Genomic DNA, 17,546 nt, shown 5'->3' on the forward strand with positions numbered 1-17,546 from the left:
ACACACACACACACACACACACACACACACACACACACACACACACAGAGAGACACCATGTATATTAAAAAGAGACTAGATTTTTTTAAATGAATTTGTTTTAACATATTTACAATTAACATATTAATTTAAAGTGCTAAACAATATTTTCAATCTGACTTCGATATTTTGCAAAGTATACTACATTTTTGGCAGAAAATTAATTTTATTTCTATCTTCTTTCATTTTGCTTTTTAATTTATTCTTTGGTCTCTGATACCAGTGTGGCTCTTGTTGTTGTTTTTTAAATCTCACTGGAAATTAAACTATGGAATATTCCATTAAATAAAAGCATGAATGAACACACATCGGAAATTTTCACTATAACATGCATATAAATTAGCCCCACTTTTACTTATGTGCTATTTAGAAAAAAAGATGTTTTATTCTACAATTAATCTATTTCAGGATATGGCTCAAACTGATTCTGAATATATTGTGATATACCTTGATTATAAAATATGTATTAAGATTTAAAATCATTAGGATAGAAATGTTCTGTTCAAGGGAACAGAACAAGATCTGAAATGTATGTGAGCAAACTATACAAAATATTAACAATATTTTAGAAAGATATAATCTAAGACAGTAAACCAATAAATTTTTAATGAAAGTGTTAGTAAAAGAGGGAGGTTACCTTGATAAAACGTTATATTTCTGATCCATATGGATCACCGTTTCAAAGAAATTTCAAAATCTCTTTACTCTCATACATTCACTTCTACATTATTCTCTTAAAATAAAATCATCTAGTGGAGAAGTGGTTCCTTTGTTCTTTCCTCTCTCACAATTCTGGATAGCTTCTTCTACATAGGCTAATCTTAGTCTTAGGCACTGGGGAAAAAAAAAAAAGCCAAGCGACCTAGACTACAGTTATTTCAGAATATTTCTCGCTCTTCAAACCACTTCAGTCCTGTTCCTTTCCTGGCCACTAAACCAAACTACCAAATCATACCTTTTAATAATAACAGGTCCTGTAAAGTACCAAAGTTAATTTTTTGCTTAGTTTTCCTTCTTCTTATAAAACTGGGATGATATGCAGCCCAGTGATGACCTCACAGTTTCAGGTTTGTGATGGAATAATATCTGTAGGCTAAGGGTCATGACTTGACTACAGGATCATGTTCTCTTATGAACAGGACTGGAAATTCTAATTTTGTTTTAATATTTAGTTATGAATACAAATACTACGTTATAGAAGGCTTTAAAAACATAAGGTACAATTAATATTCCAGCCTACAAAACAACTATTTCAATGGAAAAAAACCTTTATCCTAGTGTTACTATATGGGTTTTGAAAAAAGTCTTCCAGCCACAATGACCATGAAATGAGTATTTCTAAGCCTAACCAGTGAGCCAGAGCTGAAAATTATGGCCAGCTCTCTGGGAGGGGATGTTCGGTTTCCAGGGTGTTCTGCTGGACTTCCCTAGCGCTACTAACATGTTCCCAACTGGAGGGTCTCCTTCTGTGCCCTCCTCTCTCACCTGGTTTCAGGGATCCTAGCTCTACAGGTGATCAGGAGAAGGGATCCTAGCTCTACACCCAGAGTGGCAAAGTTCTGTTTCCTTCTTCCTGGATGTCAAATAGAGCTGGGATGCAAATAACCTTTCATTAATAGGTCTACCACCTAATGAGACACACTACTCTTAAAAATTCTTTATGCAGAAAGCCACAGAGTACATAAAATGATGTTGTTTACTGTGTTTTTATTGTTACTTTAAATACTGTATTCAAAGTTTAAAGCAGAGGCAGTTCTATATTAAAATGAATGAATAAAACCAAAAATTTCCAAGTTGACTACATCTTGTAGGAACTCCTGAAACAAAAGAGAAAACAAAAATGCTCTGTATATAAAATATCTTAATGAAAATTTACCCTGAACACGTACTTGTCGCTCTAGATCCTGAATTTTTTTGGCATCAGTTGCTTTTTCTTTTAAACGTATCTTCTGCTGGATGGATGGATTTCCAGATTCAGCTTTCAGTTTCTCAACCTACCAATAAGGAAATACCATGTTAAGAAGCATATTTAAAACACAGCAGAGAAACACCAAGAGGGAAGTGTAATGGCAGTTCATTAATTCACTTATTAGATCCCAGATAGGGCACTGAGCTGGAGATATGGAGAGCAAACAAGACAAGCCAGGTTCCTGCTTTCATGGTGCTTAGATCTTAATGGAAGGAGACAGTTGAAAAGCTAATAAACAAAATCATTAAGTAAATTAAATAACTTCAGAGAGTGACAAGTACTATGAAGAAAATAAACTCAAGGAATGAGAAGAAAGAGTCAGAGGAGGTGAGATTGGTAGCTACATTAGATTAAGAGGTCAGGAAGATCTTTCTGGGAAGTAGAAATCGGAGGTGAGACTTGAACAAGGAGTGAGACACAGGAAGAAGCTAAGTCAGAGCACACTCTAGGCCAAAGCAACAAGTGGAACGAGCTCGGCATGTTCAAGAACCAGAAGGAGGCCCGTGTGGTTGGGAGAAGAGTGACCGGGAAGTGCAGTACGGATGGGGCTGGAAAGACAGGCAGGGTTCAGACCACATGGGGACCTCACAGGCTGTGCGCTAAGGAGCTTGGATTTACAGTTGCCCCTTGGTAACCGTGGGGCACTGGTTCCCAGACCCTTGCAGATACTAAGATCCGGGCATGCCGAAGCCCCAGGGATGCTCAAGTCCCTTGTATAAAATGGTGTAGTATTTGCCTGTAACTCCCATATACTTTAAATCATCTCTAGATTACTTATAATACCTAAAACAATGTAATAAATGCTATGAAAATAGCTGCCAGTGAACAGCAAATTCAAGTTCTGCTTTTTGAAACTCTGTTTTTCTTCCAAATATTTTCAATCCACAGTTGGTTGAATCTGCTGGATAGGGAACTTGTGGATACAGATGGCTGATTGTATTCTCAGGCTAATTTAAAATAGACTACACAAATAAACACAAACCGAAGTCAAACTGGCCATTTTAATGAACAGAATTTCGAGTATATTGATTTGATGACACAAAGCTATGAAGGAGTGTTGAAGATAATAGGGTTCATCTATAGAAATACATTCTGAAATGATCATTACCTCAAGTTTCAGCTTCTCAATTTCTTCATTTGCTTCTTTAAGCCGAACTGCATCTTTATCCAGAAGTTCCTGATTTTCGGCATACCACTGTAATGTTTTTTGCAGGCGACTTATTTCTTGTTTATGTGTTTCTTCTAAAATTTTTATTTCATATAATTTTTCACCTATAAAATAAAGTAATACAATAACTCCACTGTAACTATTCAAAATATGGAAATAAACTACATTGAAAAATTTTAAATGAAAACCAATGTCTCTCTAATGAAAGCATTAAGAAAAAAAGAGGCCAAAAACAACTGATGTACGTAAGTCTTTGTCTAGTTTAGTGTATTAGTAAAGGAGGATGAAGACTGTGTTCAGAGTCCAAATCCTCAAACTTGTAGCAAGTTGAATCACTTGTTTTCCCACTGACTTTCATTATAAAACTAAAGTCTTTTCTATGAAAATAAATGTTGGATTCAGGAGATAATAAAAATGAAGAATTCCTATAATTATATTAAAAAGTAACAATGGCAAACATTAGAGAGCGCTTCCCATGTAAGACTTTAATTAATACAACAAACATATGATGGGAACTATTGTTGTTATTCTGTTTTACAGATGAAGAAAGTAAATTTCTTACAAACAGTAAGTGGATTTTACTATACACATCTTACACTGAAGATCATATCACAGAGGAAAGATCCTTCCTTTGGCAAACAAGGGGTTCTCTGACTAACCTTTCTAGCCCTGTGTTCTGCCATCCTAAGCTGCAATCCACAGGTGTATCCAAAAACACACTCATGAAACACTCTTGAGCGGCCCCCTCCATTCGTTTACTCCTGAATCTCTCCAGCTGTCAGGACCCTCAAATGCTATTCCTCTCTGAAACCCTTACTAGCACCCTCATGTTTATTTCTAATTTTTTTAATGTTAAACTTTCTTATCTTACTCTCCTTCTGCGTTCTTATCTTACTCTCCTTTGTTTTCCCTGGTGGGGTATACCATATCCATCCTTGTGTTTCTACAAACATTTGTTCATTTGGTAACTACTTGAGAGCTTATGTTTCAGGCCCAGGTATAAAAAGGGAGACCGTGCCCTGGAAAGTCACAGTTTAGCTGGGATGACTGTAAACAACTAAGCTTACAATGCCATGGATTCAAAACAATCTGTGACTTTCTTTGGTCTCGCAATTATTGCTGCTAAAACCAATCAAATGCACATACCTATTAACTAATTTTTTTAAGTTTCTAAAATTACAATACACTTCAAGGAATAGCATTTTAACTATACTATCCAATTGCTATTACTTAACTCAAGATTAGAACAGTTAGGAGTATAAAGGTAAACCGTTTCAGCTCAGACTTTTACCTGTGGCATAAGCAATGTGGTCTTTGGCTTGGTCTCTCTCTTTCTTCACTTTTTCCAAGTCTACTTCAAGAGCCTGTTTGTCCTGCTTCAGTCTTTTGATGTCTTCCAATAAACTGTTTTTTTCTTTCTTGATATTCATAAAAATACGAAAGCAAATTATTTCCAACCACAATAAATTGTGGTAGAGTCTCCTTCACCCACGTCATCATAAACACTGCTAATTATTTTTCTAAATTTTAGCTTGATCTTATCACCATTCCCCTCCAAACGATCACGAGCTCCCCAGAGCCTACTAGAATCAGTTCTAATCACGTAACTCAACACAGCTTCCAAGCCCCTCCACTCTGCCGTTCTCACTTCTCCTGGGTTACAATAACCCTCCTAACCAGTCTGCCTCTTCCACTCTCAGCACCTAGTCTTTTCTCCTCACAGTAGCCAGAGGAACTGTCTTCAAGAGTCAGTTAATGTCAGTCTTCTGTCTGAAGCTCTCTGGTGGCTCCCACCCCTCTTGGGGGAAGCCCACAGCCCTTACCATGACCTTCAGTGTCACAGAACCCAGTCGTGCCCGCTCCTCTGACGCATCTCCTACAAATCTCCCCCTCGCACTCCACACCAGCTGCAGAGACCTCCTGGCTGTTCTTTGAACCTGCCCAGCACGTTCCAACCCCACGGTGTTTTTGCACTTACTGTATCCTCTGTCCTCACACAGCCAGGTGGTTCGTTCCTTCACTTTATCAGGATTTCTGTTCAAACGAGGCCCCAGGAAGGCCTTCCCTGATCATTCTAAAACGGCAACCCTCATCCTGGCCCCCAGGTGTGCTGCTATTTTTTCTTCTCACACACTCATCACCGCCTGACATAGACGTTTACTTGAAAGCAGAACTTTACTTTGCTCATCCCTATATCACAAATGCAAAAAAATGCTTGGCACATTTTTTAAAAAGTTAAATTCTCAATGTGTTCACATGCCGCACTCTCTCAACTGCCCTCATTCCTCGCCTTGCCAAAGTCATACTTATCCTTCAGAGCATAGTTCAAATGAGGCTATTCCTGATAATACCTGCCCCAGCATTACCACAAACTTTCAGTGTACCTCTAGCACAGCATTTACTACTTTGTTTCATACAACACTTATTTGGGTACAAGCCTTTTCTCTTTGTTAGGCTGAGAGCTCTTTGGGGACCAAGACTGATTTTACTACTTGCTTACTTTATGGCACCAAGCACATGGCAGGTACTCAATAAATGTATACTGAACTGAACTCACAACTGCTGAACAAACTCCTGGGGCACAGTTGGTATCTTTTACTTTCAAAATGAAAATTCTTAGAAACTTTCTATCACCCTACCTTAGAATCTAAAGTACAGTCTTATGAAGAAAATAAATCCATTCATAAGGGCTTGAATAATTGTGGTCCTAGCTGTATCATTTAATTGTTTAATCTTCTGTGCAATCTTCTGTGGATGTCTTTTCAGGAGAGCATTGAATTTCTACAAGAACCTACTGCGTGGACACTAAGAGGCCTCTGCCTGTCTCTCCGACCTTTTCTTCCATCACTCTTGTCCTTACTCACCCACTTCTGCCTCAGGTGCCTCTGTATCTGGAAGGTACCAAGCCCAATCCTGACTCGGCCTGTGCTTTCCCCCTGGCTGGAAGGCTCGGTCTTTGCACAGTGAGCTGCTGCTTCTCCTCCATTCTTGATGCAGACACCACTTTCTCAGAGAGCACCTCCTTGCCCACACGGCTGACAGCTGCCTTACCCCAGCCCTGCCTACCATTAGTCTCTATTCTTATTTTCCTCAAAGAACTTACCTCTATTTGTAACTATTTCTTGTTCACTTATTATCTGTCTTCCCTGGTAGAATATAGGTTCCTAGTGAGCAAGGCCCATGTCTGTCTTGTTTACCTACTGTTTTTCCAACTCCAGAATGATTGCCTGACTGACTGGCCAAACTGCAGTCAGCCTCATCCTCCTCTCCACCCTGGGAATCTAGAAGGACAGGGCTCAGGGCCTTCGCTTTTAGTATGTGTCCATCCACAGTTTACAAAACAACAATTCACATTTTAAGACTACACTAATTGGTATTAATTTTTAAGGTACAAATTAGACTATACGTAAGTAGGTTTGATATGAATATTGTATTACAGATTTATCTCAGTATGAATTTTTTGCTCTAAAACTATTTAAACTCAGAAAACCAAAGTGAATGAAAATTAACGCATGACATTCCATCTTTCAATATTTGCACAAATAAACACAACCCTAAGTAATTTTTATCTTTAACCCTTCTTCTTTTTTTGATTTCTTTTTTTTTTAATCTTTTTTTTTTTTTGGCTGCGTTGGGTCTTCATTGCTGCGCGCAGGCTTTCTCTAGTTGCAGTGAGAAGGAGCTACTCTTCGTTGCAGTGCACCCGCTTCTCCTTGCGGTAGCTTCTCTTGTTGCAGAACATGGGCTCTAGGCGCATGGGCTTCAGTAGTTGTGGCGCACTGGCTTAGCTGTTCCGCAGCATGTGCGATCTTCCCGGACCAGGGATTGAACCCGTGTCCCCTGCAGTGTCAGGTGGATTTTTAACTGCTGCGCCACCAGGGAAGTTCCTTTCTGATTTCTTTAAAGGTGTTCCCTGCCTTTGGTACTTTCACCATGATGGATTTAGATGTAGATTTTAAATTATGTATCCTGAGCAGGACTCACTGTATTTCCTGAATTTGAGAATTCATCTCTTTTATTAATTTCTAGACAATTCTTAGCCATTACTTTAAAAAAAATTTAATTACATACTAGAGTATCTCACATCTCTGATATTTTTCATTTCTCTATTTTTTTGTGTTTCACTCTAAGCTCCTTAGATCTATCTTCTAGTTTACCAATTTCTTCTTAGTTATGTACGATCTATTTAATTTTTCTACTTATTCTGTTTTTCCCTGAATTTGCCTAGTCTGTTTTGTTCTTTCCTCACACTGAATTTCTCACTTATTTTGTATATTAAATCATTTAAAGTCTATTTATTTCATAGTCTACTCAGTAATTTGACTGGGGTTCTAATCCTGCTGTTTATTAAATCATCCCATGCCTGCTCACAGTGGGTTGTTTCCCTGGGTTTTGTAATTCTGCATTCTGGGCGTACCGTCAGCAGGATTTTACCTGAAGGAATACCATGTGAGCTGGGTTAAGGATGGATACCCCTAAGAGTGTTTTGCATGTGTTTCTTAAGACACACTTAAGATGATCACTAACTCAGGACCACCTTTTATGCTATTTTCTTTTTCCAGTTTGAGTATGACCAAACCTTGAAAGTAGTGTCAATTCAAATACTAAAACACAAATGAAGGCAGTAGGGATGACATTTATACTGAACAACTAGTAAGACACTGAGCAGGGATTTTTTTTCCCCCTCTCTATACAGAAATCAAGTTAAGACAGATAAGCTTTCTTGATATTTCAGCCCCTTCTGAAGGTGGGTGGGTTTTTTCATGGACCACTGTTTTACTGAAGGATGTGGCCCTTTGAAATCCTGGGGTCCTATCTCTACTTTGTTATTAAAGCTCAAGGCTCGTGGTTACTGAACTGGCAGCCTAGGAGCAATGTTTACTGCTAGGTTTGTATCCCTGTTCATTTCTGACCCCTAGAGATTCCCCTTACTTTCTTGAGAGCTGGGTTATGCACTTACAAGATGTTTCTTATTTTTAGCCAGCATTTTCCAGTGATTTCAGTGGCAGTTTTAGTTTCCCGTTTGTCAGAAAAAAGTGTGTTCAAAGTAGCACTTTTAAAAGGTCACTAATAACAGCCTTCAAATGAAGCTAATGCTGTGCTTGAAACCTTACCATGTTTTCCCAAGTCTTCATAAACTTCAGCAATGTTAATTGCTCTCGTAACTTGCTAGTTTTTGAGGCCCACTGATAAGTGCGGGTGTCCAATCATTTATTCCTTCTTTCTACTTATCTGCCTACCTATCTAATCATTCTATACATACATGCATCTTAAGAAAGTTCTCTAATGGATTCATATTTGAAGCTGTATTTTACATAAAAGTCTGTTAAGCATCAATTATTGAACTAAGGCATGTTTAAAGTGCTATATAACCTAACTTTATATAATAAATTTCTAATTAAAAAGTGATATGTAATTGGAATTTTTCTAATTTACATAATCATTCAAATAGATTGGAAGGACTTTTTAGTTTAGTGCTGTGGTTCTTAATGGGAGGGAGTGGGGAGAGTTGACTGCCCTCCCACAGGAGATGTCTGGAAACGTGGCAGTGCTTTTGAGTGTTGCAGTGACTGGTGGGTACCATGAGCATAGTTCCTGGCGACAGGAGTGATAAAAATCATGCAATGCCTAGAACTGTTCTGCTTAAGACAGAATTAATCTGCCCTAAATCCCCAAACTTCTCCTATTGATAAATATTGCTTTAGAAAATTCTAGGCCATATTCTTTATAACAATTCAATACAAATAAAGAAAAAAGTTATACAGTAGCTATTGCATTTCACCTCTGTGTTAGGCATATCAGACACACATATTTGCAGATATAGCCTCTGCCCCCTAGAACCGCACAGTCCGCTTGGGAAGACAGAGGAAAAGCCAGCTAACTTTTTAAGGTGAATGATTATCTTCAAATTATTTTCCTATTTTAGCCGTACATTTCCAATGAGGAATTTGAAGTTAGGTATACATGCCCTAAATAAGGTTATGCCTCCAACCATGGCTCCACGTGATAAATGCCTGATGAGAGGTTGGATTATAAAGAGGATGCCATCTAAAACCAGCATCACATTGTCTCCTCTATAGTAAGGTCACATGTGTCCCAGTGCTAACCTTAGATATTTCCTAATTTTTAATTGGTATGAAATTTATAAGCAGAGTTTATTTTTTCATAAATTACAAAAGCAGATTTTTTTTTTACACATGTAGAGATTTTTATAACAATCTTTCCTATTGCTAATGGTTAAAATCCTTATGCAACTTACCTGTGCCACCTGTAGTTCTGCTAACAGATCTGTAAAATTCTCGTTTCTGGTGGGCTCTGAATCTTCAACTACTTGAGACAGGAAACGACTTTTATGCATCTGTTCTCTGATTTATTTTGAAAATAAAAAATATATATTTTTTAAAAGGTACTCCTTTCAATACAAAATATTCAATTCTTAAAAATTAAAAACACTTTGTACGTTGAAACTATGTGAGTCACTGAAGAGAAAGTTTATTTAAACTAAAGATTACAATACTAAAATACTAAAAGAGAAGTATACTTCATGTGAAATTTTTATGTATAATCTAAAAGAACCAAAACCCTAAGAGTACTGGTTTATTTGTAATATGAAAATATTTCCTGCCAATTCTCAGGAAAAAAAAAATCAATCTCCCGGAAAGACTTGCTGCATTTCCCCTGTGGTGTTCTGTACTCCTTGTCACATCATTCTAGACTCCTGAGAAACACAAATTGCCAATCATACCTATGGAAACTAACAAATAAAAACAAACACAGTCTACTACTGGTACCTTAAAATCAATTTTTCTGTTTTTTTCCAGAGATATTATACAAGTTTAGGAGTACACATATGATCACCTAACCCTACTTTCTAAAGAAACCATTTATTCCATTGTGAAAATTCATTTAGAGCTTCAGGTTTGGATCCTGGAATAGATCTTCTCTCTTAAAAGCCAGGCAACAGGGCTTCCCTGGTGGCGCAGTGGTTGAGAGTCCGCCTGCCAATGCAGGGGACATGGCAGGTTCGTGCCCTGGTCTGGGAAGATCCCACATGCCGCGGAGCGGCTGGGCCCGTGAGCCATGGCTGCTGAGCCTGTGGGTCCAGAGCCTGTGCTCCGCAACAGGAGAGGCCACAGCAGTGAGAGGCCCGCATACCGCAAAAAAAAAAAAAAAAAAAAGCCAGGCAACATTATCAGATATGAAATTTTAAAATACTTTATTGAAGCATCTGGGAAGAAAGCAGATGTAAATGCCTTCACGTCTCAGAACTGTGCAGATTATCAGCCTTGGCTTGGGGTCACACTTACCAGGAGAAAGGGGCATTTTCCCCTTCCTAATTTACACAAAAGTGCCCTCACTAGCCAACCTGTGTATTTTCCAGCTTTGTCTGCTACAAGATATGCTTTTTTCTATTTTGCATGAAAGATGAGTGTGAGCTAACAGCAGCCCTGCCTCACATGCCCTAAGTTACCTTACAAAAAAAATGGAAGAAGTATGTAAATAAATAAAACATACATGACGTTCATAGCCAAAGAAATTTCTTCTGATCGCGGTCCTATTTGAAGTTTTAGGTGTTTACATGAAATGATGCATAGCTGGCAGTCATTTCCCAAAAGAAGACAGTACCCTAGCTTGCCCACATTTGTTGGTTCAGCTCTTTCACTTAGTGTGTTAAAGACGGATGTAATAACATCCCAAAGGCCGTACAGTCTGAAGTATGATTGATTCTTAAGTGGCTGCTGGTGCCCCGTCAGCCTGCCACGGTGAGCGCTGGTTGTAATAACTCGCAGGTTCTCCTTCTCTGGAGAAATGCCCTTGCCAAATAGCAACCCCTGCCCCCTGGCCCAGAGGATACCCCCACTCACTCCCTGGGGCCCACCTCAGCCAGGGACTGGCTGCCTTGGGGGGTACAAAAGGCTGCCCCCCACGTGCCTCAAGTAGGGGCCAACTCTGCAATGCAATGTGTTCTCCTGAGCCTCCTGGCGAGAGCAGAATGAAGCCAGCCTCCAGCCGAGACCACATTCTTACTTGCCTCCCCTCCTGCTACCCGCCCCCATCTCGCTTCTCTGGCTCCCCATCTCCTGAGACTAATCCTCCGGGAAATCACCTCCATGAGGATCCCCACCTCAGGCTCTACTTGTATGGAACCTGACCTAAGACAGTAAATAACACTGTATTTTCTCTTTACTATTATTACTAACAGCATTATTACTAAGATGTATTACCCAAGTATCTCAGGCTTAAAAGGAATATTCAATTTCCTGAAATAGATGTCAAACTCAAATACGAATATACTGAAAATACTGAAAGTATGTACTAGTCATCTAATATCAAGAGAAAATCCACTGAATATTAAAAATACAAAAGTTACAGAACTGTAAATCAGTGTACAATTTTTAAAAATTTCTAAGTATCCTAAATGTTTTATTAATGTAACAATAAAATGCTTAGAAATAGTCCAAGTATATTTGATTTTAAGAATTTTAAAAGGACTTACTTTAAGGCAGCTAACTCGCTGAATAAACTCTGGTTTTCCTTGAACATTCGCTCCTCATTTTTCTTGTTTTGTTCTTGGAGATCTTTCACTTGATTATACAATTTTTCGTTTTCCTTTTTATACACGGAAAATTATGTTTTAGTTGAAAATCAGTAGTGCTTACATAAGTATATCTGCTTCTAAAAGATACATCCTTTAAACATTTTTAATAGCTTTTAAATTTCTTCAGTTTTTGAGTAAGCAAAATCTTTTTCAAACTCTTTGATTTGTCTCAGAAGAAAATCTGTTACCTGAAAACAATTCTTTCTAAAATGCTCAAAATGCTTACTTGAAAAAAAAGTTGAAAAAAAATTCCCAAAGCCAAAGAGCCTGTCAGTATAATGTACCGCATTTCACAGGAGTAAATGGGGGAGAGACTGCAGGAATAACCACATCCTGACTTCAGGCACCAGGGATGGAAAGGCCAATGGGACTGTTTGCACCTTCTTTTTTCCTATTTTTGGCCCGTCTTTCTGCTGTGAGGTAATTGGATGTATCCACGGTGGGTATCCATGTTTGTTTCTGGAACTTTCTGTGAGCAGGGAGTTAGAGACTGGGTGTTTGTGGAAGATCAGGACAGAGCAGAGCAGAGACTAGACCCAGTACAGCACCTGACTTGAGCTGAAGGGGGACTCAAACAGTGAGATCAGGGGGAGAAAGTACCCATCTGTGCTTAGATGCTCTGGCTTAGTAACCTCTTTAAAATCAAGAATCTGATGAAAACCACAGACCTTTGAGGATCTAATGAAAACTATGAACTGTCTCACCACGTCTGGCCCAGTGCCTGGCACACAGTCTGTGCTTGATTATCTGCAGAGTTAATGAAACTCAGAAAAATACATACATACACAGACACATAAATTTTGTATTATCTTTGTGAGAGTGGGTGGTTGGCATACTCATAGGTCTGTGAAATCCTCCTTAAAACCCATGTCCTATACAGCAAGCTGAGAATGGCAGGAAGGGTTTTTGGACGGTTCTCACTAACTCTATGGTGGGGTGTCCTGCAAAATCAGTACAATTTCATTTACAGCAAAAGCTGTAGTCTCTGATGTGGTGATGCTTTCTCTGGATGTCCCTGGAATGAAAATGCTGGTTATCGGTAGGCTGGATGCTTAGGCTATTGTTGTCACAAAAGAAAAAGGTAATGAGACAGAAGAAGAAGGGGAGGCAAGTTAAGAAAAAGGAGTGATGGGAAAGAAACTAAGACAAGTCTCATTCTGGGGATCACCAAACCTGCCCTGGCTGACTGTCAGGTCAACACCACCAACACTCCATCATCCCAGAGAACAAATGTATGGCTTCTATAGGACACACTCATTTTCTCCCATTTAATTCAATTGTTTTTCACTCTCAGGGCATTGGCAATTGATTTCAGATTTATATTTCTCAATATAATATCAAAAGTAGCTAATATTATCTACTGAAAAAATTATAGAAAATTAAAGAAAAACAGGACAGTTTCTAAGGAAATATGGCTATTACAATTAGTAACAGGCAACATGCAGTAACTGGTTACTGTGTGGAAGGCACGAAGTGGTTGATCTGTACTGTCTTATTTTAATTTCACAACCACCTTATGAGACAGGTACTATTATCCTCATTCCCACTTCACAGATGAGGAAACTGGCTGAGGTGAAATGATCTGCCTAAGGCTGCACAGCAGGTAGTGAAGCAAAGTCTAAAACCAGATTTTTTGAATCCAGAGCCCATGCCCTTAACCACTCTAATCCTGCCCATGAGAAATGTACAGACTAGTCAAATTATTACTTTCTCTCATTGCCAGAATTCCCATTACCTGTTAAATGGACACAAATATTTTTAAATGCCTTATTTTTATAATCAAAGAATCTCAAGACAAACTCACTATGTGCTGAAGAGCCATACCTGTTGATATCCTTGAAGAAGTGTCTCTTGTTCTTGTATTTCTTTTTGGATTTGCTTCAATTTTTCTTCAGTGACAGGATCAGCTGTTTCTCCAAAATGCAACCACCTTTGTTTTTTGTTTGATTCTTCAAAGCCACTTAACTTTGAGAACATGCAGGTATTGTTTTATTTGGAGAAGGAAATGATACAGTGAGCAGTGAGGGAGAATAACAGAAAATTCGAGGTACATAAACCTAAGACTGCCTTATAACCACAGTGGAATGATCATAACACCAACTACAGTTAAACCACTTCAGTGTGCTTCGTGCTGATAGTTCTGATGATGGAAGTAACTCAGAAATGCTACACAGTGTCACTTTCTGAATCTAGACCTTCCACAGCTTTCTTTCTGAAACTCTGTCTTCCGCGAAGGTCACAGTGAACCAAGGGATTTGTTTTCAGAAAGGACTGCTAACAAGAAAATGATCAAAATGAGACAATTTCAATTTCAATTTCCCCCCCCCAGGGGTTCTATGTAGGCTCTTCTGTAAGGAGGCACTCTCAGGAACCATGTTCATGTTTTATACAGCAAATATATCAAGTGAAGCAGCCCCAGGGACAAGCAAATGACAATGCATTTAGCGGGGAGTACCAGTTCTTTTTTAATTAAATAAAAGGAGAAGTAGGACAATGTGTCTAGTACCTTGGCTTGTAGAATATAATTGTCTTGATTCAGTCTGAAGAGTTCCTTTTCCTGTTGTCTCTTTAGTTCCTCCATCTTGTTTTCCAGCTCTCTCTCCTTTTCTGAGAATGTGACTTTAATTTGCTCAATTAGGGCTTGGGCACCCCTCCATTTTTCCTCTGCTTCCTGAACTCTTTTAAACATAATCAATTCTGTCTCCTTGTTCCCACCATGGTATCCTGAAGAATCCTTTAAAGGAAAAGCATTACTTCATTATGTAGAGTTAAAATATTAGGTTTGAACACAGGTGGTTAGGGGAAAAAACCCCACAAAGAATAAAAATGACACGGTTAACAATGTTCTACTGTATAAGAAGATCAATAAATTCTTGTGTGACAAGAATATCAGTCAACATAAAAGAAATTACATATATCTCATTATTTATAATTTAGTTTCAATATATAATTACAGAACATAAAAACATTATGAATATTATTTTGAAATTCAATACCTACATTCTGAACCTGAGCACAGGAATCTGCTTCTGTAGGGCCTTCAGACTTCTTAGGAGTAGCCAGGCAACTTTCCGTTTGGAGTGCTGCTTTACCCAAAGCTGCAGGCCTGATGAGTCTCGTTCCAGATAAGATTTCTGAAGATTGTAAGCAATGGATAAAAGCACCACAAATACAAACTAAGTTGAGTGTGTATTCAGCAATTATGTAACAATAAGTACTAATACAATGAGAACACTAAGACAAACGATGATCACGAAGCAGGCTGATGCCTGCAACGCATCTGTTTCACTGCACTCTGAACTCCTGCCCATAATCAACATTCTGCTCAATTTGACACAGAAGGGTAATGACACAAGATTCACGTCAAATGACAACTGGAGCTGAATAAACGTGAGGAGAATGTAGATTGGGATAATTTCAGGTTTTATTATTTTTCAATAATTATTCTGTCAAATGTTCACAGCTGTAACAAATAAAAATATCTAAACAATGAATCAAAGAGCAGCTGATAGCTTTATGAAGCATTTTACTTCAGATTAAGTGTGCTTTCAGAGCACATTTTTTATAAGTAACATATATCAAGATATAGTATCACTGGAATAATATAGATTACATGGAAACTTTATAACAAGTAGTTTAAATCTGATTAAAAAACAAAATGATAATACTGCTATAATACCCTGTTTATTAAATTAGAAAAAATGTGATTAATGTATATATATTCTGGTGAGATTTTCAGCTTTTAAAAGGTACCTCGTAAATCCTCAAACAGTGGAAATAGTTCTAAGGCCAGTAAGTTATTCAGTTAATAATAAAAATAAACATTTAAGGGAAATACCTAGAAGAGGTCTTGCGGCCCATGTTCAATTATTACAGATTCTGAACTGCACACTGAGTAAACATTTATTTGATTGCTTTAGATGTAAATGAAGCATTTGAAATTTATATTTTTAATATAATTTTTTCAAGATGCTAACTTTTCAAATGCAGAGTTTACTTTTTCATTAAAGTAAAATACACGGTCATTAAAAGATTTGGAAAATACAGGAAAGTCAAAAGAAGAAACACGTCCCCAATAGTACCTCAGCCCGAGATTTCCTTCTAATCTTTTCCGGGCACGCAGGATTTTCCTTATAGAGTAGTAATCATATTTAATTGGATTGTTTGATGTGGAAGGTTTTTCTCGAGAAATGTCTTAAAGTGTTCATAAAGGAACTGTTTGAATCACTGTAAAAGCAGGCACTAATCCTTCCAAGTCACTGGAGGTGCATCAACATGGCCAACGAATGGGGTGTGATTCTGCTAGCATTGTGATTCTCCCTAGGATGTGGTGGCCAAGAGTGGCAGGTGGTTCTTGCTCAAGCTGCAGTCAGCCAGTGCTTTTATACCACAATTCTCCCTTCCTGGATTCTTAATTTTGGTTTCTCTAAGTAATTATTTTCAATAATAGTACATGGACAGTATCTTTTCCCTTTATACCCGAAAGAAAATTTGCTTGGATATAAAATTCAAACGTGAAAAAACACTGCAGAATTTGGAACCCATGAACCCTTCTTGAAAAAACAATGGATTAAGAAAATTCAGTCAAATAAGAAACCAATCAAAATAATTCCAGAATGGAGAAGCGATGGATAAGGGACTGGTGAAAAGCATTCTGGCCCTTTCATAGCCAGAACCAAGACCCTCATTCAAAAGCTGAGGAGAATTACAGTCGCTGGAGCGAATAAACTAATTATATCCTGAACAAGTAAAAATAAATCCAACAAAAATGGGTAGCAGGCATGTGACTGGGGGTTTTACTATCTCATATTTCATAGAAGGGAAAACAGATAATGTACAAAATGTAGGTAAAAACAACAACATGGTTTTGCCAACCTTTCAGAGGTTTCCACAGTCTATTTTCTTAAAGGGATCTTTTGAGATGTAGTATTTCTTAGGATGAAGTTTCTTTCTCGTCTTACAGATTTAAGTAAAACTCAATCTAATATTTTATTTAAAAAGAACTTATGAAGTGTGATCTGTTCTTATAAAATGCTTTGTCTGTTTTTCCTGCCTGTCTCCTTCCTTCCAGCTCCCATCCCCGCTTCCTTCGACCTGGACAAGGACATACATACAAGAAGCATGGAAAGAGGCTCACCCAGTGTGACCTCAGTTGTTCCTGGCTAATTATTGCTTTCTTTTTACTTCTCTGTGTTTTTTAAATTTAAAGAATGAGCAATTATTCCTTCTGTGACAGTAAACGTATCAGTCTAAAGATAAAAATATAAGAGGCAATAGCCCAAGAAAATTAATTTAGAATAAAAAGGAAAACTGCCACGTGCAGACACCACTAGCTGCCAATCTCCTTTTCCTCCCTAATAACAGAAACCTAATTTTGCCCTGGGCAGCAGTGTGCCAGTTAAAAACACCCATCCCCCTGGACTCCATGCAACTGGGGAGAGGGGTGGGAAGGAAACACAGGATCAAAGTTCTGGCCAATAAGATGAAAGCAAAAGTTTGCTACATGGCACTTCCAAGAAAGTGACTACTTTTCTGATTAAGAAGCTGCTGAGTTAACAGGCAGGGACCTTTTACCTTTCACCTCTCCTCCTGACAGGCCTGGAGGTTGTGTAGCCATCTTGTGACAAGGAAGACAAAAGTCACCAACTAAGGATTTTGCAGCAGGAAAGAAGGGTCCTTGCACAGTTGCACCAGCTATGAACTGACGAGCCCTGGTTTCTTGGTTACGTGAAAAAAAAAGAAGCCTTCTAACTGCGTAAGCCCCAGTCATT

General features: G+C 38.2%; 1 protein-coding gene across 3 annotated transcripts in view; it reads right to left on the reverse strand.

The window, feature by feature from the left end:
- Positions 1–17,546, reverse strand: part of CEP162 (centrosomal protein 162) — a 91,624-nt gene that overhangs the window by 27,831 nt on the left and 46,247 nt on the right. For all 3 annotated transcript variants that reach the window (XM_029223908.1, XM_029223907.1, XM_029223906.1), the window contains 8 exons: positions 14,776–14,909; positions 14,282–14,509; positions 13,600–13,740; positions 11,674–11,786; positions 9,436–9,541; positions 4,468–4,594; positions 3,117–3,280; positions 1,929–2,033 (listed from right to left, as the gene is read on the reverse strand). In XM_029223908.1, coding sequence (XP_029079741.1) covers positions 1,929–2,033; positions 3,117–3,280; positions 4,468–4,594; positions 9,436–9,541; positions 11,674–11,786; positions 13,600–13,740; positions 14,282–14,509; positions 14,776–14,909 — 1,118 coding nt within the window. The remainder of the gene's footprint in view (positions 1–1,928; positions 2,034–3,116; positions 3,281–4,467; positions 4,595–9,435; positions 9,542–11,673; positions 11,787–13,599; positions 13,741–14,281; positions 14,510–14,775; positions 14,910–17,546) is intronic.

This window comes from Monodon monoceros, unplaced genomic scaffold, assembly GCF_005190385.1.
Source record: "Monodon monoceros isolate NGI ecotype Baffin Bay Population unplaced genomic scaffold, NGI_Narwhal_1 Super_Scaffold_15, whole genome shotgun sequence".
NCBI classification, from domain to species: Eukaryota; Metazoa; Chordata; class Mammalia; order Artiodactyla; family Monodontidae; genus Monodon; species Monodon monoceros.